The sequence below is a fragment of the Dendropsophus ebraccatus genome, chromosome 2 (genome assembly GCF_027789765.1).
Source record: "Dendropsophus ebraccatus isolate aDenEbr1 chromosome 2, aDenEbr1.pat, whole genome shotgun sequence".
Classification (NCBI taxonomy): Eukaryota; Metazoa; Chordata; class Amphibia; order Anura; family Hylidae; genus Dendropsophus; species Dendropsophus ebraccatus.
This window is the reverse complement of record NC_091455.1, coordinates 19,274,874-19,302,627: the sequence shown is the minus strand read 5'-3', so window position 1 is coordinate 19,302,627 and position 27,754 is coordinate 19,274,874. Positions and strand designations below refer to the sequence as shown.

Here is a 27,754-nt window from a genome sequence, read left to right as displayed (position 1 = left end):
AATATTTCCGCCTGAAATCAACTGACGCTGAATTCCGAGCAGAATATAAGCAGAATGTAAGCAGAATCCCTGCGTATTCTGCTAGGAAAGTGTTCAGCTCGTAATCAGCTCATGACAAATTCAGCGCGGAATACTCGAGGAATCCGCGCTGAATCCGCATGCATTCAGCGCTGAAATTCAGCGAGTATTTGGTGAGTAAACTAGACTATACCAGAACATATACTAGAATCCTCCTCCCCCCCCTTTTCCCCATTTCCGCGCTGATTCAGCGAGTAATTTCCGCTTGTATTACGCGCTGAAACAGAAAATCAGAGCCCCATTGATTTGTATAGGCTTCCGCTAGCGGAAGAATGAACATGTTCATTCTTCTGGCGGAAAGCGGATTAGTTCAGTGCGGAAATTCCACTGTGTGAACTGCAGAGCAGAATTTCCATTCAACACAATGGAAATTAGCTCTGCACCTATTTTAACGGCTGAAATTTCAGCGCTGATTCAGCGCAGAAATTCAGCTGCTTTTGCTCAGTGGGAACGAGCCCTAATCCTCCAAACCCTCTTTACTGGCGTGCTGGTCTCTCTGATGGGGTCTTGATAGTTGCGAGGCGGCAGGGCAGGATCCTTGTTGTGTCAGTCCTCCCTGTGGCCCCTTTGATCCTCCGGCTTCCCCTTCCTCTCTCTGTATAATTACACACGCCGGGGGCCGCTCTCTTTGGGCTGAGATGAAGGCAGGTAATGGATTCATCTATTTTTACGCCTTTCCAGGCCTCGCTTTATATGAAGCTTGGAGATCATCTTCAGTGGCTGGACGCCTTTTATGAATTGTTTTCTCACACCCCGTCTGAGGCGATGTTCCTGTCTGTGTCTGGCAGGTGACATGGAAGAGATCGACGTCGCTGGAAATGAAGCCTAGTTTTTGTTATGCGTCGCACATTTTTCCATTATTTATGTATGAAAATTGATTCCGGTCTCCAAAGTTGGCAGAGATCTCCCTTTGTGTATAGAGCCAAATCTGAAGCGGATCCCGCTGAGGCAAAAGGCTGTAATGGTACAGTCTGCAGCTCTGAATGTGCACGCATCGCCGGATCTCTAATATTGCACAAACACACTATCAGTTGCTCAATTTTAATGTAATTTATTTGCTTTTGTTTTCATGATTTTAGAATTTGTCTGTACTTAAAGGGGTAATCCAGAGGGGACAAAATATTCAAATCAACTGGTGCCTGAAAGTTATATAGAGTTGTAATTTATTTCTATTTAATAATCTTCAGTCTTCCCATACTTATCAGCTGCTTTATGTCCTGCAGGAAGTGGTGTATTCTCTCCAGTCTGACACAGTGCTCTCTGCTGCCACCTCTGTCCATGTCAGGAACTGTCCAGAGCAGGAGAGGTTTTCTATGGGGATTTGCTGCTGCTCTGGACAGTTCCTGACATGGACAGAGGTGGCAGCAGAGAGCATTGTGTCAGACTGGAGAGAATACACCACTTCCTGCAGGACATACAGCAGCTGATAAGTACTGGATAACTGGAGATTTTTTTATCGAAGTAAATTACAAATCTCTGGCACATGCTTGAACCAGTTGAGTTGAAATAAAAAATGTTGTTGAACAACCCTTTTAATGCCACAGTCACGTTACTTCGCAGTATTGAAGAGGTGAAATGATTGCAACCAGTGGGATCAGTCATTAGCAGCGAGGGTCAGCTACACATAACAGCCGATGTTCCCTGTATTGACAGCGGCATTTACACAGTTAAATAACCCGCACAGGTGATCGCTCCATGGTGGTTATTTGAAGTGAGTAGTGCTGTAAGCTGAAACCCGCTATTTCTTCTGAAGTGTACTGTATTTTAAGCCGTGCACAGCTAAAAGGGACAGAGTCAGTAAAAGTTATAAAATAATAATAGTATAAAAACTATATTTTTTTTCTAACCCCTGGGGCTAACACTAAGGGCCCTATTCCACCGGATGATTATCGTTCGCATAATCGTTAACGATTAACGATCTCAAACGACCGCTATTGTGAAAGACCTGAAAACGTTCACTCATTTCCATGGAACGATAATCGTTACTTATGATCGTATTTGCGATAGTTTTTTATTCGCTATTTCTTCGCTATTGCGTTCGTATCTACTGCAAATGACCAAACGACGTCTTATTCAATGCGAACGATTTGCGAACGTTTTGCGAACGAGCAACGATAAAAATAGGTCCAGGTCTTATAATGCGATCAACGATTTCTTGTTCGGTCGTTAATCGTTAACTGCATTTAAACTGAACGATTATCGTTTAGATTCGAACGATTTAACGAAAATCTGAACGATAATCGTCTGGTGGAATAGGGCCCTAAGCTGAGACTTCCTGTTGTGTCTGTGGTGAATAGAGGAGGCTGCTGTAAAGTGATCTGTACAGCATTGCAGCGTCATGTGACTCCAGTAAATAGAGGAGACAATAGCAGCTCCCTTTAAAGGTCACAGAGCGCGCTCAGTAATCCCAAGAGAACAGACTTTGTCTATTGTCGTCTATGTCCATGAGGCTTGCTGTAAAGCATGTCACTAAATGCTGGTAAGAACAGCCCAGGCAAGATGGCAGCCACCATAATAATGTACAGAAGGTGAAATTAAAAAAAAAAATGACAGTCAGAAGATAGAAACTGATTAGAATAAAAGAACAAGTTTTAGTATTTGACTCTGAGTAACAGGAAATTTAGGTGACACCTTCCCTTTAACATTTAGTATTGAAAATTTAGTACCGATATTTCAGTGCATTGTGCTTTCCTAATTTGCAGCATCGTTGTCGTATTCCGTTGAATGGGACAGTGCTGCACATCGGTCTGTGCTTCCATAACATAGAGGATAAACAATCAATTTACAGGAGGGGTAACATATTAAAAGTTCTGTCAGGTCGCTGTTTGGGTGTTGAGACCCCACCGATCATTAGGGAGAAGTGTGTGGCTGAGCGCTTCTCTTTTAGATTCACTGTGGTCCTGCTCTAGGTGTCGGGCTTCATAGATTTAGGGTGCCTTTACACAGATTTATCTGACAGATTTTTGAAGCCAAAACCAGGAACAGATTTGAAAAGTGGAAGAATCTCAATCTGTATGACCTGTTCTCTGCTTATAGACTGTTCCTGGCTTTGGCTTCAGAAATCTGTCAGATAACTCTCTCTGTGTAAATGCACCCTTACTATAGGTTCCGTATACTCCAGTGAAATGTAAAAGGCAACAAGCCGGAAAGAGAAGCGCTCAGCTGTGCTCTTCTCCTGGCTCGTTCTAGCCACAACTTTTGATGTATGTGTGACTTGGGACACTTTAAGGGGTTTGAAGGGGATGTCCACCTAACTAGATTTGGTGCATCGGCAGTATGTTTCTAGCAGTAGAATGGTGGTACCCCTAATAAACAGGGATGGGCTCTCTCCTTTCATGTACACACGTTGTTGTTGTACACGGCTCAGCCATTCCTCACCTTCCTGTACATGACACATTGCAGATCTGACCTCAACGCTATATCTGCTCAGTGTTTTATCCCTTATATATCCAGTACTGCCGTTATCCATCCTGCTTTCCCTCAGGTTGCCTGTTATGACATTTCTGTATATTCACGTTCCACCAGATGGAGAAAATAATAGCGGATGAGTCAGAGTACAATGGCAGCCGGCACATTACACTGTGCAGCTCCAGTCTAATGCATCTTCTCAGAAATAGTTGGAGAAGCGTGCCGAGTGCTGAGAGACCAGGAAAGTGTTACACAACCCCGGACACCTGCACAGTATAGTGGAGGAAAAATCCTTTCACTGACTCTTAAAGGGACCCTGTCAGCTGCAATCCACGTTTCTACCTGCTGACACTGTTAGGTCCTGTTAGGTCAAGGAGACACATGGTACCTTTCATATATCCATCTGTGATTCCAGAACATAGCAAAATATTTTTTTTTTTACTGCAAAGTACCAAGGAGGCATTCCCAAACTGAAATATGGATTATAGCTGACAGATTCCCTTTAAGCTTGACCGCACCCACCTGCCATCTTCTGCGTATGGGGGCCTTAGGGTGGTATTACACATTATCGTTCGAAAAATCGTTAAATAGTTCGGATTTGAACGATAATCGTTTAGTGTAATAGCGAGAAATCGTTGGTCGTTTAATAGAATTTGGACCTTTTTTTGATCGTTGATGTAATAAGACGTCGTTCGCAGTAGCAACAAACGCAGTGCAGACAGCAGGACAAACGCAATAACAATCATAAGCAAAGATCATGTCGTATGAGTTCGTTTATCGTTGATCGACAAAAAATCGCTTCATGTAATAATACCCTTAGGGTAGGTTCACACTACGGATTGTGCTTGAAATTCCTCGCCTATTCCATAGTGTGAACATACCTCTACTCATCCGAGATGTTGGTGGAGAGAATTCTTTGTTCTCATGGAGATAAGTGATCGCCAGAGGAGTCTTATGCGCCTATTTCACGGGCCATCAGGGGAGCAAACGAGCGCTCTCAGCGCTCGTTTGCTCCTCGTTCCCCGTGCGGGAGGGGCGGCGGGGAGCTGCGGGGGGCTGCCCGGGGGATCGCTGATCTTCCGGGCAGCCCATAGGATATAGCAGCGTCTGTGCCGACGCTCCTATTCAGTGGAGGGACGGCAGCAGATCGCTTCTATATCAGTCGCTTGTTTTTCAACATGTTGAAAAACAAGTGATTGCAACGATCAGCCGACATGAACGATGTCGGCTGATCGTTGCACTCTATTCCACGGGACGATTATCGTTCGTAGCATCTATCCACATCTATCCAAAATCTACTTCCAGCTTTAGAAACAAGACATAGCAAGCAGAAGCGATCAGAGCTATGAATGGGCAGGGATGCAAAATATGCAGGTTTATGCAGAATGTTTCTGGTTTCTTACAGCAGTGCATTGTGGGAGCTCAGATGACAGCTCCGCTGATGGAGCTTCACCGTTACGTCACATGTCAGACAACGGAGTGCAACTAAATCGTAGTCTGTTTCCATGGGCAACTATCAAAATCTGAAAGCAGCAATGAGCGATTGGGTTGGTTGCCGGGGGAAGTGAAATTCCTCCTGTTTTCCCCACATATATTCGCATCTGACAAATGGATGCGCGGTTGTATTCATAGATTTATACACAGGAGTCAGGTCACCAATCCCTTTGGATATACTGACCCCCTCAGCTTGATGCCTGTGTCCCTGCTAACACTTAACGTGTATTGAGTCATTTGTTTTCTTAAGATGCCAAAGATATAGAACAGTGCACACTAACCCCTTATAAAGTCAGCCACGGGCCGCCTGCAAACATGGACTGTAAGGGGCCTATTCCACAGAGTGATAATCGGCCAGTTATCATTCCGTGTAATAAATACAACGATCAGCCAATGACAATGATCATCGGCTGATCGTTGATATAGGTTTGAACCTATGGGTGTTATTGCACGGGCCGATAGGGGCCCGATAATAACCAAACGAGCGCCGATCTAGCAGTTTACTGGACCTATTACACGGCCCGATTATCAATTAACAAGGGCTGCATGGACATCGTTACCGATGTCCTTGCAGCCCTTGCTTAAACTTTATACACTACCTATCCAGGATGCGGGGCTCCTTTTGTGGTCTTCTTTCTCCCCGATTCCTGCGCGCTCCAGCTTCAGAGCGGCCTGTCTGAGCTGACAGGCCGCTCAGCCAATCACTGGTTGGGCCAGTGATAAAATCCCAGCAGTGTTATAAAAGTTCAATCTCGGCACTCACCATCATAATATTTTTATTAAAGAAAAAAGTCCATACAACGGTAACAGGACATCTCGCCAAAACGTCCTGTTACCGTTGTTTTTTTGTGATGGACTTTTTTTCTACAATAAAAATTATGAAGCATGATGGTGAGAGTCGAAATAGAACTTTTACAATGTATAGTGGTATACACTGGAAGTATCCATTATAAAGTAATTCAAAGTACAATAAAGTCTCCCCAATAGGACACCTCTTTGAGATGACTACCCCCTCATTCACACCAGAGTTAATTTGATAGATTCTTAAGGTGCCCATACTCCTTTGTACTAAAGTGTAATGAACCCAACACCATTGGCATTCGGGGAGTCTTGACTCTCCACTGATGGATGATGTTCAAAAGAAGGGTGGGGCGTAATGGATTTTTAACACCCGACTCTTTTGTTCTGGGAGGGATCAGCCAATGCCAGGGGAATCTGGCGATTATTCAAGTCATAGTTTTTGAATATATGTGGGCATTTTCAGTTCATCATGCGGAGTGGTCACTGTCTTTGAGAGTATAACAGTACTCAGTGGGGTCCCCAAATCCCTTCAGACTCAAAATCTCTGTACCTGAAACCCCCAGCAATGTCTCTATTGGTACCAGTGGGTAGAATATCGCTCAGACTCCAAATCCCCCTCGCTCCCGTCCCCAATCAGCTAGATATACTTCTGTGGATAGGGGATAACTTCTTGAAATATCCCCTTTTAATCTGTATTTTCCAGGCACAGAAGGAAGGCAGGGGGCGCTATAGAGTGTTGGAGATTTGAGAAGCTGGTTTGTGGTAGACTTCTCCTTTAAGTCCTAACTGGATGTGACTGGAGAAGATAAATTGATGCAACATAAAATCAGTTCATGTTGGGAAGAGAAAAGTGTTTGCAAAGTTTCACAACATTTTGTATAGACACCGCGAAGAGTTGCGAAAAGTGGAGAGTGTGCAGTCATTCAGAAAGCTGCAGTCCTGGCCGTCTGGGGTACGCTGCTGTCGGATTGCAGACACCTCGCACTGTCACGTGCCTGTCCTGTGACTGCTGCGATGGGAAATCTCTTTGCACAAGGGAATGAATCCGGTTCTTTCCATCACAATGGGACCTTATCATCAAGGTAAAGACAAGGCAGCCCCATACTGTCACAAGTGAAAAAAAAAACCCATCCATGTAACTGGTCTCCAGCCTGGCACCCTGCACATGTTACACAACTACAAGTCCCAGCATGCCCTGACATCTTTAGGCCGTCCAGACATTCTTGGCCTTTTCACAACAAATAACACAAGGGCTTTGGAAACCAGCTGAACTGGCAGGGTTCTGGGTGTCCGGTCCCGTCTGATCTCATGTTAGTGATGTATCCTTTGGATAGGTCATCATCCATTTTAGCATGGAAAAACCCTTTAAGGTGCCCCCTACTTGAATATGCCTAATTCCACATTCCCAGATTGCAGTTACGGTGACTGACATCCCAGCTTCCCTCCTCCATGTAGTCACCAGTATTCCTACAATGGAGCCGATCAATCCTGGCTGCTCTGAAGGTTTGTGTCATGTCTATGGCCTGTGTTTTTTTTATTTATTTATTTATTTATATTCAGACATATTTTATTAGATGGCCAGGAGCAAACTATCCTGTGTGTATGGTAATGTTCACAGTCTTCTCATCTGTTGGGGATAAAAGAAGGATTGGGCATGTTGGATTTCAGTGCCCGATCATTTTGTTCTCAGAGAAGTTAAAGCCCTATTACAAGGCCTGATGACTTTCTGTAAGCGAGCACCGATCTCCTAGATGGGTGCTCGCTTACTGAGCCCATACACTGCTTGATAATCGGGCATTGAGGGCTGTACGGACATCATTAGCGATGTCTGTGCAGCTCTCATAAAAAAAATAAACTGCTACATACCCCTCCATGCTCTCTGACGTCCTGCTAGCTTCGGCCCGCTCCTGACACTGTGCAAAGTCACTGGCCGCTCAGCCAATTGCAAGCACAGTGCCGCGGCGCTGTCCCGATGATTGACTGAACCACCCATGACTTCACACAGTGCCAGGAGCGGGCCGAAGCTAGCAGGACGTCAGAGAGCATGGAGGGGTATGTAAGAGTTTATTTATTTTTCTTTTTCTTTTACACAGTCACCAGCCGCACATCACTATTACATGATGATTTTAGGTCTGGACAGTGACTGTACCACTGGGCCCAGGCTGAAGCACCGGAGGAAGGCCGACCCACCCCTAGTGGGAAGAAACCCCCGCCCCTTCATGACGTGACTCCATTAGAATCAATGGAACCCTATCATAGAGGGGCGGGGGTTTCCTCCCACTAAGGGTGGGTCGGCCCGCCTCCAGTGCTTCAGCCTTGGCCTGGTGGTACAGTCACTTTAAGACTCCTGTCTCCAGCTTGGGTGGGGTTTCGCAACTCAGTTCCATTTAAGTGAATTGGTCTTAATTGCAAAACACCATCCAAACAGGTGACAAGAGTCATGATGTTTCTGAAAGAAAGTGGCTATGTTTTTTAATCTTGAATAACCCATCCAGTGATTTTTTTTTTTTTTTCATCAGCTGGTGTCAGAAAGATTTGTAAATTACTTCTACTTAAAAATCTCCAGTCTTCCAATACTTATCTGCTGCTGTATGTCCTGCAGGAAGTGGTGTACTCTTCCCAGTCTGACACAGTGCTCTCTGCTGCCACCTCTGTCCATGTCAGGAACTGTCCAGAGCAGCAGCAAATTCCCATAGAAAACCTCTCCTGCCCTGGACAGAGGTGGCAGCAGAGAGACTGGAAAGAAAACACTACTTCCTGCAGGACATATAGCAGCTGATAAGTACTAGAAGACTTGACATTTTTAAATAGAAGTAAATTACATATCTGTTAAACTTTGTGAGACAATTGGATTTGAAACCCCTTTAAGGACTGGTTCTTGGTGCCATCTGCATATAACCTGTTCCATGGACGTTATATGGAGGTGATTGACCCCGGATCTCAAGGAGCAGGCAGGGAAGTGACTTGCTCAGGAATACTGATGCCAGCCAGACTTCTGATCCCCTCCCGGCTCTTACACATCCTACACGATTGCAACACAGCTGAAGTAAAAGGGCTGACTCGGGTTGCGTAAGTCAGGTTCCAGTTGCGTAACCCATGTGTTTCATTTTGCTGTGTATGATAAATCTACCCCACGCTGTATTGGCTCATAGACCGTCTGATGGCCAGAACCTTGTCATAAACAAGACCTTCAGCTGACATCTACTTCACAAATCCCATGAAAGAAATGGAGCCATTCCCGTCTGGTAACCAGCAATATGCTCAATGTAAAGTTCATCATCACTCATCACCTAGTGGGGGTTTTCCAGCTAAAATCTAAACGTTTCATCTATGTTGTATTAAGACTTGTTTTTATGCATATTTTCCCATGGATTTTGTCCTTGGGATTGCAACACACCCTTAATGTTGACCACACGTATTAGGGAAACCAGATTTTGTCCGGATTGGCCAGCCATCTCATGGTTATGGGGCCTATACGGTTGTTTCTTAAAGGGGTTATCCAGCGCTACAAAAACATGGCAACTTTCTTCCAGAGACAGCCCCACTCTTGTCTCCAGCTTGGGCAGGGTTTTGCTGCTCAGTTCCATTGAAGTGAATGGAGCTTAATTGCAAGCCACACCTGAACTGGAGACAAGAGCGGTGCTGTCTCTGGAAGAAAGTGCCCATGTTTTTGTAGCACTGGATAACCCCTTTAACAGCAGTGGGATGGGGGATGGTTGGATATGTAGAATTTTCACATGCCTGATTCTTTTGGTCTTTCTTCCCAATTTGCTGAGCACGCTGGGGCATAGGGAGTGATGCCATCAGATGTCTGCATAGTGGTAGACACTGGAAGTATCCATTGGGAAATTATTCAAAGTAAAATGAAGCCTCTCCAAAAGAAGACCTCTAAGAGATGACTCATTCACACCAGATTTCATATGATAGATTCTTAAAGAGACTCTGTCAGTAGGTTTATGGTGTCCTATCTCAGGGTAGCAAAAACTAGTGACAGAGAAGCTGTACAGAATGATATATCACTTACACTGTTCTGTGCAGCTGATCCAGAAATCTCCTCCTGAATAACATGGACAATAAGCAGTCCTCTCCATTATGTGCATGAGCTCAGTAGTCGTGGATATCTATGCTGTGTATAGGCAGTCACCTGTCAATCAGTAGCTGGAAGGCGGGGGGAGGAGTTGCGTCAAGAATTTGATTCTCCTGCATATTAGGAGAACGGCTGAACAGAATGATGGAATTAATACACTGATCTGTTCAGCATTTCTTTCACTAGTTTATGCTGCCCTCATTTAAGTTGGCATAAACCTAGTGACAGATTCCCTTTACGGTGCCCATACACCTTTGTACTAAAGTCAGCTGAACCCAACACCACTGGCATTTGGGGCTCTGCACCAACAGATGATGTTGAACAGAAGGCTCGGGATAATGGATTTTCAACAACCGACTCTTTTGTTCTTGGAGGGATCAGCCGATGCCAAGGCAGTCTGGCAATAATTCGGGTGATAAGTATTGAACATGTACGGGCACTTTTAGTTCACCATGCATAGTGGTCAGTGTCTTTGAGAATACCGCTCCATAGAACACCACAGCTCCATATTGCACAGACCGGGCTCCGATGCCGATATGGTCAGTTACATTACGTGTATGAAATAAAATTATTGGTTATGGAATGGACATAATACAGACACTGGTTATGGCAGTCTATATTCAGCAGACACAGTCACCTCAGACAGGGGACTGTGGTGACTTGATATAGTAATAGGTTGATAATAACACTGTATACAGGTTAAGGGGTTGCACATTGAATAATAAAATGGCTCCATACTGCCTTTTTTACGTCTACAGCAATAACCTGTGTTGCAAAACTACAACTTCCAGCATGAACGGCCAGCCAAGCTATTATATAGAGGGGGTGATGCGACAATGCTTCATACTTGGTCACCGTAACCTGATGTTATTTGACTCTAAGCTTTGAGGGTACAGACCGTCATTCCAGGAATGCTCAAAGCCGATAAGCTGCAGACCTAGGAATCTCCATGTCCTTCCGGAGGGCGGTTATCCTGTGGATAATAGGATTACAGGTGACGGCTGTCCATACCTATTCCTTCTCTATAGGGGAAACCTAGCAATGTCTGTGGAAAAGTTTTGAGACTTTCTAAACTTTACGCATTATTAAGTCAACCAGAGAGGTACGTTAACATGGGGACCTATGCAAGATGGACACCGAGTGCTTATATATTTGGTTATGTTCCATATATATATATATATATATATATATATATATATATTTCTACTGTACATTCCAGAGACAGTGTGAATAGTCTCTAATTCTTTAACGTTAACTCTTTTCCAGTGATCCTTGTTGTAGTCATCCTGTCCGTACAACCTCTTGCTTTAGCCTACGGGGTTGTATAAGATAAGTACAACAGCTACTTTCTTGCAAGAACAGCGTCACCCTTATCCAGGGGCAGTCAATAGTATTGCAGCTTAGCCTTGTTCCTGAGCAGTGGGCTTTAGCTGCACTACCACCTGTGGACATGGGTGGCGCTCTTCTGGAAGGAATCTGCATCATACATAAAAGGTCTGTCTTCTATTTCCTGGCCTGCGAGCTGCAGGAAACCAATGTCATCCCTGCCCATTATACAGTATAGACAGGAATTCATAAGCACAAGTAATCCTGTGACATGTTATACACAGCTCCTAGTGTTAGGGGATTCTGGGAAAATGCTTTCCAAGAAAAGAAGATTTTCTGCTCACAAATTACCTGCACATGTGATCACCATCAAAGTGATATTCCTGCCCGGAGGAGTGTGCCGGCTCAGGTGCGTCTCCCAGGAATCCTAACCGGGACCAGATGAGCCCAACCTGTACCGCACATGACTCTGCTGCATCTGCACATTCCTGCCCAAAGGGTGGAGGCGTTATTACAGCAGGGCAGATGCTTGTCCATATATATATATATATATATATATATATATATATATATATATGAAAAATACAGGGATGGACGGCAGGGCTGTGGAGTCGGTAAGCCGCAGCTCCGACTCCTGAATGTTTCTCCATCCCAGTCCTCATGGCCAACAGCCAGACAGGTTTGAAGGATTTCCTTAGTATTTCATAGGTGATATAGTTATAGTCAGGGACTCAGGTATTATCACAGGTGTTCTTTGTATGGGATATCCTCAAAAGATAACATATATAGTCCTTACCCTTCATATACACACACATCCCTCATGTATATATAGTCCTTACCCTCTGTATGCACACATATCCCCCATGTATCTATAGTCCTTACCCTCTATATACACACACACATCCCCCATGTATCTATAGTCCTTACCCTCCATATACACATATATCCCCATGTATCTATAGTCCTTACCCTCCATATACACACATATCCCCATGTATCTATAGTCCTTACCCCTATATACACATATCCCCCATGTATCTATAGTCCTTACCCTCTATATATACACATATCCCCCATGTATCTATAGTCCTTACCCTCTATATACTCATATCCCCATGTATCTATAGTCCTTACCCTCTATATACACACACATATCCCCCATGTATCTATAGTCCTTACCCTCTATATACACACATATCCCCCATGTATCTATAGTCCTTACCCTCTATATACTCATATCCCCATGTATCTATAGTCCTTACCCTCTATATACTCATATCCCCATGTATCTATAGTCCTTACCCTCTATATACTCATATCCCCCATGTATCTATAGTCCTTACCCCTATATACACACACACATCCTCCATGTATCTATAGTCCTTACCCTCTATATACACACACACACACATCCCCATGTATCTATAGTCCTTACCCTCTATATACACACACACATCCCCATGTATCTATAGTCCTTACCCTCTATATACACACACATCCCCCATGTATCTATAGTCCTTACCCTCCATATACACACATACCCCCCATGTATCTATAGTCCTTACCCTCCATATACACACATATCCCCATGTATCTATAGTCCTTACCCTCCATATACACACATATCCCCATGTATCTATAGTCCTTACCCTCCATATACACACATATCCCCATGTATCTATAGTCCTTACCCTCCATATACACACATATCCCCATGTATCTATAGTTCTTACCCTCCATATACACACATATCCCCATGTATCTATAGTCCTTACCCTCTATATACACACACATACCCATGTATCTATAGTCCTTACCTTCCATATACACACATATCCCCATGTATCTATAGTCCTTACCCTCTATATACACACACATATCCCCCATGTATCTATAGTCCTTACCCTCTATACACACACACACACACATCCCCCATGTATCTTTAGTCCTTACCCTCTATATACACACACATATCCCCCATGTATCTATAGTCCTTACCCTCTATACACACACACATATCCCCCATGTATCTATAGTCCTTACCCTCTATATACACACATATCCCCATGTATCTATAGTCCTTACCCTCTATATACACACACATATCCCCCATGTATCTATAGTCCTTACCCTCTATACACACACACATATCCCCCATGTATCTATAGTCCTTACCCTTCATATACACACACATATCCCCCATGTATCTATAGTCCTTACCCTCTGTATACACACACATCTCCCATGTATCTATAGTCCTTACCATCTATACACACACACACACATATCCCCCCATGTATCTATAGTCCTTATCCTCTATATACACACATATCCCCCATGTATCTATAGTCCTTACCCTCTGTATACACACACACACACATCCTCCATGTATCTATAGTCCTTACCCTCCATATACACACATATCCCCATGTATCTATAGTCCTTACCCCTATATACACATATCCCCCCATGTATCTATAGTCCTTACCCCCTATATACACATATCCCCCATGTATCTATAGTCCTTACCCCTATATACACACATATCCCCCATGTATCTATAGTCCTTACCCCTATATACACACATATCCCCCATGTATTACAGGGGTCTCTATCATGTTTTGCTCATAGAAAAAAACACGTCAGGATCTGATGTTATTATTTTTTATTATTCCACATTGATCACAAGTGTAACCGGAGTAAAGATGTTCAATGGCGGCTTTTCTGGTTGTCATAACGAATGATCCCGATGTTCTCTTGGTGATCAGTTCAGTTCTCATCAAATCCTGCAATAACAGAACACATATAGTCAATAACTACAACAACCAATCAGTCCTCTTCAATAGCTAAATTTATCCCATAATCAATAAATGAGTGATGGATATTTCCAGCTTACCGCGTGGAGGCAATCCTGTCCGGGGAGGAATTATCTGCCCCCTGCTTGGGGCTTCTTATACATGTCCATCATTGTATTTACTGGAATTCTATCCCCGTACTTGTCCCAGAAATTCCAGATGAAGCGCAGACATAGACACAGGAAGACCGCCAGGACCACCAGAATGATCACCACCCACTTTCCTAGTTCGGTGATTCCGCCTACAATGTCTTCCCCCAGTGAGGATCTGGCCATCATGTTCCTCATGTGGGGGGTCTCCGGCTCCAGTGGTGGTTCGGTAGGTAGCGGTCTGGCCCCTACACCAGACACTATGACCAGAAGGGCAATAAAGCCCAACCAGCCCATTATCCAATAACTCTCAGCACTAAACGCCAATGAGAAGAGGAGGAGGAAGCTCCCTGTAACCACTACAGCAGACAGCGAGCAACTGAGAGCACAGCCAAGAAACATTCTATATCTGTCACCTATTGGGTGTGATGTCATTGTATGACATCACAATACACCTGTATCTCATTACCATATACAGGACCTGTAGATGTTATATTATCCCACTGGTTTTATTTAGTGGTCATTGTGTTTATTGCAGGATGTGATCAGAATGACGTCAGGGAAGATCTCTGGAAACATTAGGGGAGATTTAGCAAACATGGTTAAAGTGAAACTGGCTCATTTGCCCCTAGCAACCAATCAGATTCCACCTTTAATTTTCCAAAGAGTCTGTGAGGAATGAAAGGTGGAATCTGATTGGTTGCTAGGGGCAACTGAGCCAGTTTCACTTTACACCATGTTTGATAAATCTCCCCCATTGTGTATAATTGGAGCTGCCCCATCTTGTATCTTCCTATTACGCATGATCACTAAGATCGCATTCTGATCCTGACTTTCTTGTTGTCTGTATTTTCTTGTATTTGTAAATGACAGCGACAATCAGAGGTCAGCTTACTAAGATGGTGGTTGTGGTGTCAGAAGGCTTCTCAGTACATGGGGTATATGTGGATATAGAGTCCTGTATATTCACTCACATCAGTCCCAGCTATGATACATGGGATATATGTGGATATAGAGTCCTGTATATTCACTTACATCAGTCCCAGCTATGATACATGGGGTATATGTGGATATAGAGTCCTGTATATTCACTTACATCAGTCCCAGCTATGATACAGGGATACATGGGGTTACATGGGGTATATGTGCATATACAGTCCTGTATATTCACTTACATCAGTCCCAGCTATGATACATGGGTACATGGGGTATATGTGGATATACAGTCCTGTATATTCACTTACATCAGTCCCAGCTATGATACATGGATACATGGGGTATATGTGGATATAGAGTCCTGTATATTCACTTACATCAGTCCCAGCTATGATACATGGGGTATATGTGGATATAGAGTCCTGTATATTCACTTACATCAGTCCCAGCTATGATACATGGGGTATATGTGTATATACAGTCCTGTATATTCACTTACATCAGTCCCAGCTATGATACATGGGGTGTATGGGGATATAGAGTCCTGTATATTCACTTACATCAGTCCCAGCTATGATACATGGGGTATATGTGTATATACAGTCCTGTATATTCACTTACATCAGTCCCAGCTATGATACATGGGGTATATGTGGATAAAGAGTCTTATATATTCCATCAGTCATAGCCATGATACATGTGGCATATGTGTATATAGAGTCCTGTATATTCCATCACATCAGCTACCTGCTCCCTATAGTCCCTGATCCCTACAGTCAGGCCTCCTGATGTATTTCCTGCAGACATGTGGATTAGGGCCATCTGTTCCTGACATGACATCTCCTTGTTTCACAGCACGTTATTTTGCAGATACATGACATGTCTCCCATCCCCTCCTCTATCATTGCCATCAGCCGCTGTATCGGGGGTCTGGCACATGGATATTCCCGGCCCCTGTCATGTCTTTCAATGAATTCCAGCAATGTTTGATTTAAAGCTCCTCCTTCCAGGTTGTCAAGAAATAGGAGAATGCTGGAGTCATTTGGAAAGAATGCAGAACGCACAACTATTGTTTTGTCTCAAGAAAGTGTTCCTGCCGTCCATGGAAGGATGTCTGAGGGTTAACCCTCCAACTGCTGGAGATACATTAACTGCTATGTACTCCGGTCAGCCGTAACATTCAAACTCAGTGCCTAATATTGTGTACAGCTCTGACCCAGTAAAGTTTTTTTTTTTTCTCAAATCAACTGGTTTTAGAAGTTTTATATAGATTTGTAATTTACGTCTATTAAAAAAATCTCCAGTCTTCCAGTACTTATCAGCTGCTGTCTGTTCTGCAGGAAGTGGTGTATTATTTCCAGTCTGACACAGTGCTCTCTGCTGCCACCTCTGTCCATGTCTGTAACTGTCCAGAGCAGCAGCAAATCCCCATAAAAAATACCTCCTGCTCTATACAGTTCCTGACATGGACAGAGGTGGCAGCAGAGAGCACTGTGTATGACTGGAAAGAATACACCACTTCCTGTAGGACAGACAGCAGAGCAGTATATACTTTACCTCTCCGCAGTCCCCGGTGTCCTTCTAGCTTCTCGATGCTTGCCGGCACTGCTGAAGCTGTCTCTGAAGTGACAGGCCGCTCAGCCAATCCCTGTCCGAGACGAGACAGTGCAGCGGCCAGCGATTGGTTGTGCGGACTTTCACTGCACAGATGTCTTCAGACGTTACAGCGTCGGCTGTGGTGAGCTGGGAGAAGTTAGAAGGACACTAATGGGCGCTTATAGGTATGTATAAAGTCTATTATTTTACTTGACACATCTTCCAGCCATTGGCCGCTCATCACTATCACACGTAGCAATGCATGACCAGTGGCCGATGACTCTTAAACAGGTTTATGCTGCGTTTACACGGAGCGATAATTCGCCCAATCGAACGATTAACGATTTCAAAGTAAAGATGTGTTTTTTACAACGATCAGCGTTTAGACGGAACCATATATCGCCTGGAAAATTCGTTATTTCGATCGTTTTAACATCGCTTAAGCCCATCTCACACATAGGGTGAATCGGTAAATGACTGTTTACACGAAGCGATCTACGAATTTTCAGCGAACGACCAACGACTATTTGAGAACATGTTGAAGCATCAAAATGAACGATTTCTCGCTCGTCGCTTGATCGTTCGTTGTGCTTACAAGAGCCGATTATCGCTCAAATGTCATCGTTATCGCAAAGATGCGAACGATGATCGTTCCATGTAAACGCAGCATAAGAGACAATGATCAGCCGTTGATTGTTTCTTCAGCTGATCGTTGTCATTATTACAAGGCCTGATTTGACAGCTATCTGTGTAATGGTGGTTTTACACGGAGCGATAATTCGCACGATTAACGATTTTGAATGAACGATGTTGTTTTTATAACGATCAGCGTTTAGACGGAACGATACATCGTACAGAAAAATTGTCATGCAATCGTTTTGCGATCGCTTAAGCCTATCACACACAGGTGAAATCGTTGAAAGAGTGTTTACACGGAACGATCTGCGAATTTTTTGCGAACGATCAACGACGATTTGAGAACATGTTGAAAGATCAAAATGAACGATTTCTCGCTCATCGCTTGATCGTTCGTTGCGTTTACACATTCGATTATCGTTCGAATTCGATCGTTATCGTGCAAATTTGAACGATAAATCGTTCAGTGTAAAACCACCATAAGGGTGGGTTCACTCTACGGAATCCTCGCCGAGAAGTTCCGGCGGATTCCGTCGCTCATACGCGCTTGCAGATGCTTGCATCTCCGCCGACTCCATAGACACCACTCTATGGCCGGGCCGATTCTGCCGTCCGCTGAAGGGGATGGGCTGAGATGTGCGCCACCATGAGCGGGTACGAGTGACAAAATCTGCCAGAACTTCTCTGTGCGGATTCCGTTGTGTGAACCCACCCTAATAAGGCCCTAACCCTGACAGGTTTAATTCACTGCAATACAGAAGCATTTCAGTGTACTATGTAAGAATCAATGGATTGTATGTACCTACCATGTATTTCATCTTTAAGATTGTAAGCTCTTGTGGCCAGCCTCTTGTTATATCAGATCTATATGGCATAAATAGTATATACATTTACGCTTCCTATGATTGTGAAGCGCTCCGGAGTATGTTGGTGCTATATAACCTTTTTAGTAAGGTGTAGAGTAGTCGTTTTCAACCAGGTAATGCAAAACAACAACTCCCAGCAGGCCCAGGGAGTTGTAGTTTTGTAACAGGTTAAGTGGCAGCGGTTGGTGTAGGATGTCCCAGGTCCGCCTTCCTGCCCCCTGGCCATGATTACCCGCGCTCCCCTCCCTCCGTATATAATTGCAGGGTTGACAATTCCGCTCTTCTTTTGTCTGCCTCTATAACAGGGCAGGAAGTGTCAAGGAAATGTGGGTTTGCGTGTGGAGAGATGTGTTTCTTTCTAGGGTTTTTTTTTGCCTCAATCATGGGAGGACTCATCAGGAAGGAATGCTACGCACGTGGCCGCCGGGGTCCTGCTATAAACATCTCTCCGCTGCTCCAATCTCTTCTGTATGTGCTCAGTCTGCGCTCAGAGAGTGACTGGTAAGGGGCGCATTCATCTGCTCACACTGGGGGGCGCCCCATCTCCTGGGCTTCTCACATAGAGTAGCTTTATCTTTTTCCAGTGAAATTTAAAGGGGTACTCTGGACACTCCAAAAAAAATTACTTTGTATTATAACTTCATTAAAATAAATGTATAGTTTTTTTTCTTTTTATAGGTACTTCCATTGAGTGGCAGCAGTAAGGGCCTAGGTTTTCCTATGATCTCCAACCCCAACCCTTTGTTCATTCTCTACAGAGCTGCTGAGGAAAGTACAGCACTGGGCTACCTGGGGCACCTTCCTAAGGGTAGCTTCACACGTACCGTATCTCTGCGTTTTTATCGCTGCATTTTTGGTGCGATTTTTACATGCGAGTTTTGATTTTTCACATGAAAATCATGTGAAAATCAAAACTTGCATGTAAAAATCGCACCAAACACAAAGCGATAAAAATGCAGCGTTAAATACGCAGCAATACGATACGTGTGAAGGCACCCTTAAAGGGGTTATCCAGTGCTACAAAAACATGGCCACTTTCTTTCAGAGACAGCACCACTCTCGTCTCCAGTTCAGGTGAGGTTTGCAATTAAGCTCTATTCACTTAAATGGAACTGAGCAGCAAAGCCCCATCCAAGCTGGAGACCAGGGATGGTCCGAACCCTCCGAGGTTCGGGTTCGTATGAACCCGAACGCTCGGCATCAGATTCCCGCTGTCTGCCCGCTCCGTGCAGCGGGTGGATCCAGTGGGAGGACCGCCTGGAAAACTGGGATACAGACTATGGCTATGGCTGTCTCCCAGTTTTCCAGGCGGTCCTCCCGCTGGATCCGCCCGCTGCACGGAGCAGGCAGACAGTGGGAATCATTACCGAGAGTTCGGGTTCGGACGAACCCGAACCGAACTCTGTTCAGACCATCCCTACTGGAGACAAGTAGTGCTGTCTCTGGAAGAAAGTGGCCATGTTTTTGTAGCGCTGGATAACCCCTTTAAAGAATGAATGACTTGTCATCTCACTCATATCAGACTTTCTGGGGATCCCCTAGGAGCCCTGCAATGTGGCGTTTATTTCCTATCCTATAATTTAAAGGGGTACTTAAGAATCATTTCTTCTTTCAAATCAGCTGGTGTCAGAAAGTTATACAGATTTGTCTTCTAGTACTTATCAGCTGCTGTATGTCCAGCAGTAAGTGGTGTATTCTTTCCAGTCTGACACAGTGCTCTCTGCTGCCACCTCTGTCCATATCAGGAACTGTCCAGAGTAGTGGAAAATCCCCATAGAAAACCTCTCCTGTTCTGGACAGTTCCCGACATGGACAGAGGTGGCAGCAGAGAGCATTGTATCAGACTGGAAAGAATATACCGCTTCCTGCAGGACATACAACAGCTGATAAGTATTGGAACTTAGACTGGGGATTTTTCAAAAGAGGTTATTTACAAACCTGTATAACTTTCTGACAGCAGTTTATTTGAAAGAGAAAACTTTTTGCTGGAGTCCCCTTTTAACTCCTTTAAGGCAGAGCTCCAAGGCTGTAGCTGATGCATGCAGACTGAACCATGTCCTCACGAAATGGCTGTACTGCCAGTGGTCTTGTCTGTCTGGGGCCTCAGCAGTGTAAGGACCCGCACATTTCAGCCCATAACACAATGCACATAGATCCATGGAAGGTTTTTTTCTGCTAAATCTCCTAGTTTTCCTCTAAAGAACCTGTAGCCCTCCAGCTGTTGCAAAACTACAATTCCCATCATGCCTGGGCAGCCAAAGATTGGATGGGAGAGCAGTATTCTGTGCCTCTGATAAGATAGATGGATTAGAAAAGCACGGCTACTTTCTTGCAAAAACAGCACCACCCCTGGTTGTGTGTGGTATTACAATTTAGCTCCATTCACTTTAATAGAACTGATCCGCAAACCCCTCACCCAAACTGAGGACAAGAGTGGTGCTGTTCTGGAAGAAAGCTAACGATGAGACGGACGTATGTGTCACATCCTTTACCAGCAGACTGCAGTTTAGGACCGGCATATGAAAGAGCCAGTGTCAGGAAATCTTCCCCTTTAAGTGGCCCTCTCCTAGCAGCCCTTCCATAAAGCTGTCAGTGTTACACACAGGGAAGTACCTGTAATTTGCACCTTTCTTTCCTCTCCCATTGTCTGACTGTGTACTTTAGGTTTATCCAGCCTCCTCTCGCTGACCTTCCTCGCTTCTCCTGTTCTGCGGCTCAGCCCCATGCAACGATTGATTGACAGTCGTTCCTGCTGAGACTGGCCAAACAAAAGCAGCCTCTGCCCGCCGCCCCGTGTTTTCGGCGGTAGCTTAGCAGGCGGACAAAAGTCAAGTGCTCGGTTTAGAAAAGTGAGTATTCAGAGCTGTGTTTGCACAGGTAAAAGGAGAGCGGTGTCATCTACATTTAGATGGTGTACATTTAACCCCTTAAAGTCAATCCACTTAAAACCTCATCCACTTCACTGGCAAATTACGTTTCTGATCGGTGAGAATTGCTGAAGTTTCAGTAGGGTTAAAGCTTGTAGGGAAACGCTCTCAGCCTATACGTGGAATAGAGACAACAATCAGCTGATGATCGTTTATTTAGGTTCAAACCTAAAATCATCGGTCACCGACCACAGATCGCTGCTTGGGATAGCGATGCGCGGCGGTGACCACCATACATTATATAAACATGTTGCAGGTCTTCTCCCACGCTCCTTCTTCCTCCCGGTCCCGCGCGCAGCAGCAGCTTCGGTGCAGCCTGTCTTAGCTGACAGACCGCTTAGCCAATCACTGGCCAGGACCGCCGCCTCCAGTGATTGGCTGAGCGGTCTGTCAGCTCAGACAGGCTGCACCGAAGCTGCTGCTGCGTGCGGGACTGGGAGGAAGAAGGAGCGTGGGAGAAGCCCTGCAACATGTGTAGATAAAGTATGGTGTTTAAACAAGGGCTGCAAGGACATTGGTAACTATGTCCCTGCAGCCCTCGCCAAAGGATTATCAGGCCGTGTAATAGGCCCAGTAGACGAGCGCTGATCTAGCAGATCGGTGCTCGTTTACATTATTGATCGGGTCCCCATTAACCTATAGAATAGGACCCTTAGCCCATATCCTGGGATAGATTTATTTATACCCCTGTAACTTTCCCAGTGCAGAAGTAGAGGCCTGTGCCTCCGGTTTGTGACTTCTTGATCCCCGTGTCCTCAGTCCACCCCGCTGTAGGTCCCCGGTGATTCACTTTACTGTTTACTCCCTGATAACACTGCGTTTCACAAGTGGCCACCGAGCTCCTTTTTATATGTGTTCTTACCGTCCTGTTGTGCTGATTCGGGGCAGTGAGTCACATCATAAACACCATTGCCTCATTGTTAGGCGATGGTAACCCTGATGAAAATGAAGGAAGTGTCCGAATGCGAGCGAGCCCATGGTCTTGCCCAAGATAGGAGAAAACGGCTGGCGTTGCAGAACTTGCAGCTTTTAAAGGAACTTGGAAAACACCTACAATTCAGATGCTGCGAGCGAAGGGATTGGATTTCATTCACAAAAGCTGCAATCCATTTACAGGAAATATGAGTGACAGAATATACAATACAGATTGGATGAGGGCACACAATGTAGACGGGCTGGGGTAGGAGAGGCCGGGTGCCAGCAGTCTTACCTGGCACGCAATGACTGCTATTTGTTTTCTTACAGGTAGAGGGGACTATAAACAATGACCTGGGCTGTTCAAGTGAGCAACAAGCAAGCTTTACTATAGTCAGCACCCTAGTAGGGCTCATATCTAGTGCTATACAGCACCCTAGTTGGACTCAGATGTGATCCTATACAGCACCCTAGTAGGGCTCATATCTAGTGCTATACAGCACCCTAGTAGGGCTCAGATGTGATCCTATACAGCACCCTAGTAGGGCTCATATCTAATGCTATACAGCACCCTAGTAGGGCTCATATCTAGTGCTATACAGCACCCTAGTAGGACTCAGATGTGATCCTATACAGCACCCTAGTAGGGCTCATATCTAATGCTATACAGCACCCTAGTAGGACTCAGATGTAATCCTATACAGCACCCTAGTAGGGCTCATATCTAATGCTATACAGCACCCTAGTAGGGCTCATATCTAATGCTATACAGCACCCTAGTAGGGCTCATATCTAATGCTATACATGGATAGATCTAATGCTTTATTAGGGATCATTTATAGTTGTCTCATCCTATACAGCACCCTAATAGGGCTTGGGTATATCTGGTGCGACACAACACCCTGGTATGGGGTCATATCTGATCCTTTAGAGAACCCTAGTAGGGATCATTTATATCTCTTATTCTATACAGCACTCTAGTAGGGATCATGTATATCTCTGATCCTTCAAAGCACCCCAGTAGGGCTCATGTATATCTATGAATGTGTACAGCCCCCTAATAGGGATCATGTATATATAAGATTGTGTACAGCCCCCTAGTAGGGCTCATGTATATCTATGAATGTGTACAGCCCCCTAATAGGGATCATGTATATATAAGATCGTGTACAGCACCCTAGTAGGGCTCATGTATATCTATGATCGTGTACAGCCCCCTAGCAGGGATCATGTATATCTATGATCGTGTACAGCCCCCTAGTAGGGCTCACGTATGTCTATGATCGTGTACAGCCCCCTAGTAGAGCTCATGTATATCTATGATCGTGTACAGCCCCCTAGCAGGGATCATGTATATCTATGATCGTGTACAGCACCCTAGTAGGGCTCATGTATATCTATGATCGTGTACAGCCCCCTAGCAGGGATCATGTATATCTATGATCGTGTACAGCCCCCTAGCAGGGATCATGTATATCTATGATCGTGTACAGCACCCTAGTAGGGCTCATGTATATCTATGATCGTGTACAGCCCCCTAGCAGGGATCATGTATATCTATGATCGTGTACAGCCCCCTAGTAGGGCTCACGTATGTCTATGATCGTGTACAGCCCCCTAGTAGGGCTCATGTATATCTATGATCGTGTACAGCACCCTAGTAGGGCTCATGTATGTCTATGATCGTGTACAGCCCCCTAGCAGGGATCATGTATATCTATGATCGTGTACAGCCCCCTAGTAGGGCTCACGTATGTCTATGATCGTGTACAGCCCCCTAGTAGAGCTCATGTATATCTATGATCGTGTACAGCCCCCTAGCAGGGATCATGTATGTCTATGATCGTGTACAGCCCCCTAGTAGAGCTCATGTATATCTATGATCGTGTACAGCCCCCTAGTAGGGATCATGTATACCGTATCTATAATCGTGTACAGCCCCTTAGTAGGGAGGGCTCATGTATGTCTATGATCGTGTAATGCACCCTAGCAGGGATCATGGGATGCACTATAGTTACCTTGTGAAACAAGATGCAGATTTTTTTGCAGCAAAAAAGAACATGCCATGTGGCTGCAGCTGCTTCAGGTTGTGTCATTGTGTATGTATTCTGCTATATATTGTGCACGGAATATACATGCAATGTGTGAACTGTTACTGCAGGACGTATTACAGATACTTTCAGAAAACATATCCGAAATCCAGGATGGGAATTGGCTCCATAGACTCCTTAAAGGGGTTATCCAGCGCTACAAAAACATGGCCACTTTTCCCCCTACTGTTGTCTCCAGGTCAGCTGTGGTTTGCAATAAAGCTCCATTTACTTCAATGGAACTGAGTTTCAAAAACCCACCCAAACTGGAGACAACAGTAGGGGAAAGTGGCCATGTTTTTGTAGTGCTGGATAACCCCTTTAATCCATGTACAAGACTGCAGCAAAGAGTGAACATACAAAGCGCAATGTGAAAAACCTTTATGCTGTGTGCACATCCCTGTTTCCTTCCTATCCATCTTTACATGTGGTTTTTATATGAAGATGCAAAAACCTTCTCCTTTGTAGTGCAGTCTGAAACCCTGAAAGAAGTTTTTGTCACATCTAGTAGTTTGCTCCAAGCTGATGTCATGTGTTTACATAGTGTCCAGCAGGGGCGCTGTGTTTCCACAATCCACAGTCATAGCCATTAGTTTATCGCAGACTTTTCAGCAGTGATGCCCCATACGCCCTCATCAGCTGTTGCAAAACTACAATTCCCAGCATGCCTGGCAGATGTCATTTTCCAGCAGCTGGGGAAGACTACAGTATAGGGCAAGGAGATTAAATCCATTCAAATAGATAAAAAGAAAGCAGACACGTTTTATCATTACAAGTGTAAGGGTCTCATAAACCAGTAGTGCCAGGCCAGGGTCGCACAAATATCCCACCTCTGACTTGTGGCACTACTAATACTATTAACCCTTTGAGGACCAGGCCCAAAATGACCCAGTGGGCCGCGCAAATTTTGATCTTTGCACTTTCGTTTTTTCCCTCCTCCCCTTCTAAGAGCTCCAGCACTCTCAGTTTTTTATCTACAGGCCATGTAAGTGCTTGTTTGTTACAGGAATAGTTGTACTTTGTAATGGCGTCTTTCATTTTACCATAACATGTATGATGGAATCCCAAATATATTATTTATGAAGATATAAATAGGTGAAATCGTAAAAAAGAATGCAATATGGCAACGTTTGGGGGGTTCCTGTGTCTACGTAATGCACTATATGGTAACAGCGACATGATACTATTATTCTATAGGTCAGTCCGAACACAACCATATGCAGGTTACACAGATTCTCTAATGTTATATATATATATATATATATATATATATATATATATTTCTAATGAAATCCTTTTTTTGGCAATTAATTATTAATAAAATGGGCCTATTGTGACGCTTATAACGGTTTTATTTTTTCACCTACGGGGCTGTATGGGGTGTCATTTTTTCCGCCATGATCTCTAGTTTTTATTAATACCATATTTGTGAAGATCGGACGTTTTGATCACTTTTTATAAAAAAAATTTATATTGTAACATAAAATCGGTAATCCGTGCACTTTTTTCCCTCTTTTCGTGTACTCTGTTTACCGTTCGCAATGACGCTTGTTATATTTTAATAGATCGGACAATTACGCACGCTACGGTATATTATATGTTTATTTATTTTTAAATGTTTTATTTATATAATGGGAAGGGGGGGATTTAAACTTTTATTGGGGATGGGGCTTTGGGGTAGAGTGTTAATGATTTTAACTTTTTTTTTTTTTTACACATTTGAAGTCCCTTTGGGGGACTTATACATACATTACTTTCATTTCATACACTGATCATTGATATGCCATAGTCACACTGCGGGGGTCCCGATCGGTAAGTGACAGGGTACTCCCCCTGTCACTTACACTTAAACGCCGCGGCGTTTAAGGCGTTAATGCTCATTGCAGCCGGCCCCCCACCTCCTTTGAAGAATGCTCCGCTCCGGAGTGCGCTTCATAGCTCAGGACGTACCGGTACGCCCAGGGTCGTCTGGGCACAGACTTCCAGGACGTACCAGTCGTCTAGGGGTTAAAAAGTCACTTGTTTTTTTTTGGTTTTTTTTTCACAAATCAATAGTTGAGGCGATTTTAAGAAACTTTTTTAATGGGTTTATTAGGCAAATATGCCATTATCTGCATTCAAAAAGCTTTTTCCCAGGTCCCCCCTGGGAAAATCTAGACTCTTTTACATCAGTCGGGGAGGAGGGAGATTAATCGCCAACAGAGAGCAAAGAACAAAGGATTACACAGCGGTACCTGTATGAAAGCCAGTATTCAGAGGTCAGAGAGGTCAGTGCTGACTTCAGAGGAGATAGCCTTGTGATGTAGCTTTAAATTAACTTTTTGTTGTCCTGTTTTGGAGGCTCATCTCCCTCCACCCCTCCCCTCTCCATAGAGAACCATGAAGACAGAGGAAAGAACTTCAAACTGCTTTTTCATTATAAAAATGCATTTTTCGGCTATTAAACCCAATTACAAAGTTTCTTAAAATCGCCTGTACTATTGATTTCTGCAAAAAGACTTAAACGGCAGTGACTTTAAGCTCAGGTATCAAACACAGGACCTCCAGCTATTGCAAATCTACTATTCCCATCATGCCTGGACAGCCAAAGCTTTAGCTGTCCAGGCATGATGGGAATTGTAGTTTTGCACCAGCTGGAGGGCCGAAGTTGGACACCCCCCTCCCCTCCCCCTCCTACTATAAAGTATCAGGGATGTTTGGCTCCAGAGTGAGAACAAATCCCAGGAAAATGGGCTCCTATCCACAGCTATGTGATGTGATGACTTCATAATTCTGCATACACCGTCTGATAAACCTGATCTAGTCTGCACTGTTTTCACCAATCTGTATTGATCTCCCTGGAATGAGGTTGGGAACCATCTCATAAATAACCTGGAAATCCTTCTATGTCTTCCCAGGTCAGGTCTCAGATGTAGACGACATGGAGTCTGCCATGCTGGAATATGCCATAATGAACAGAGATATGAAGCAGTATATAGATGCAGTGGAGGAAACCATCCGTAAGGTGAGGATGGGGGAGAGGGTCGCTTATTCTCTTATTCCCTTTATGATGTACTGTATTGCATTAAAGGGGCACCCATACACAGCGATCGGTTCTGGGAGCCCTGTTGCGTCTACTGTGTAGTGATAGTGGTGCTTCTATTCAGTTCAGTAGTTGCTGCGTAATCCGTTCCTGACATGGACAGAGGTGGCAGCAAAGAGCACTGTGTCAGACTGGAAAGAATACACCACTTCCTGCAGGACATACAGCAGCTGATAAGTACTGGAAGACTGGAGATTTTTTAATAAAAGTAAATACAAATCTCTATAACTTTCTGGCAACATTTGATTTGAAATAATTTTTTTTTTTTGCTGAGCTACCCATTTAGGCTGGGTTCACACTACATATATTTCAGTCAGTATTGTGTTCCTCATATTGCAACCAAAACCAGGAGTGGATTAAAAACACTGAAAGGATCTGTTCACACAATGGTGAAATTGAGTGGATGGCCGCCATATAACAGTAAATAACGGTCATTATTTCAATATAACGGCCGTTGTTCTAAAATAACAGCAAATATTTGCCATTAAATGACGGCCATCCACTCAATTTCAACATTGTGTGAACAGATCCTTTCTGTGTTTTCAATCCACTCCTGGTTTTGGTTGCA

The 27,754-nt window shown here is 44.2% G+C and overlaps 1 protein-coding gene across 1 annotated transcript in view; it reads left to right on the top strand.

Annotated features, from left to right (window-relative positions):
- The window catches only part of NSMCE2 (NSE2 (MMS21) homolog, SMC5-SMC6 complex SUMO ligase), a 173,696-nt gene that overhangs the window by 25,269 nt on the left and 120,673 nt on the right, over window positions 1-27,754 (top strand). Inside the window, exon 3 of the mRNA XM_069957108.1 lies at window positions 27,002-27,108. Within this exon, the coding sequence (XP_069813209.1) occupies window positions 27,002-27,108 (107 nt within the window). The remainder of the gene's footprint in view (window positions 1-27,001; window positions 27,109-27,754) is intronic.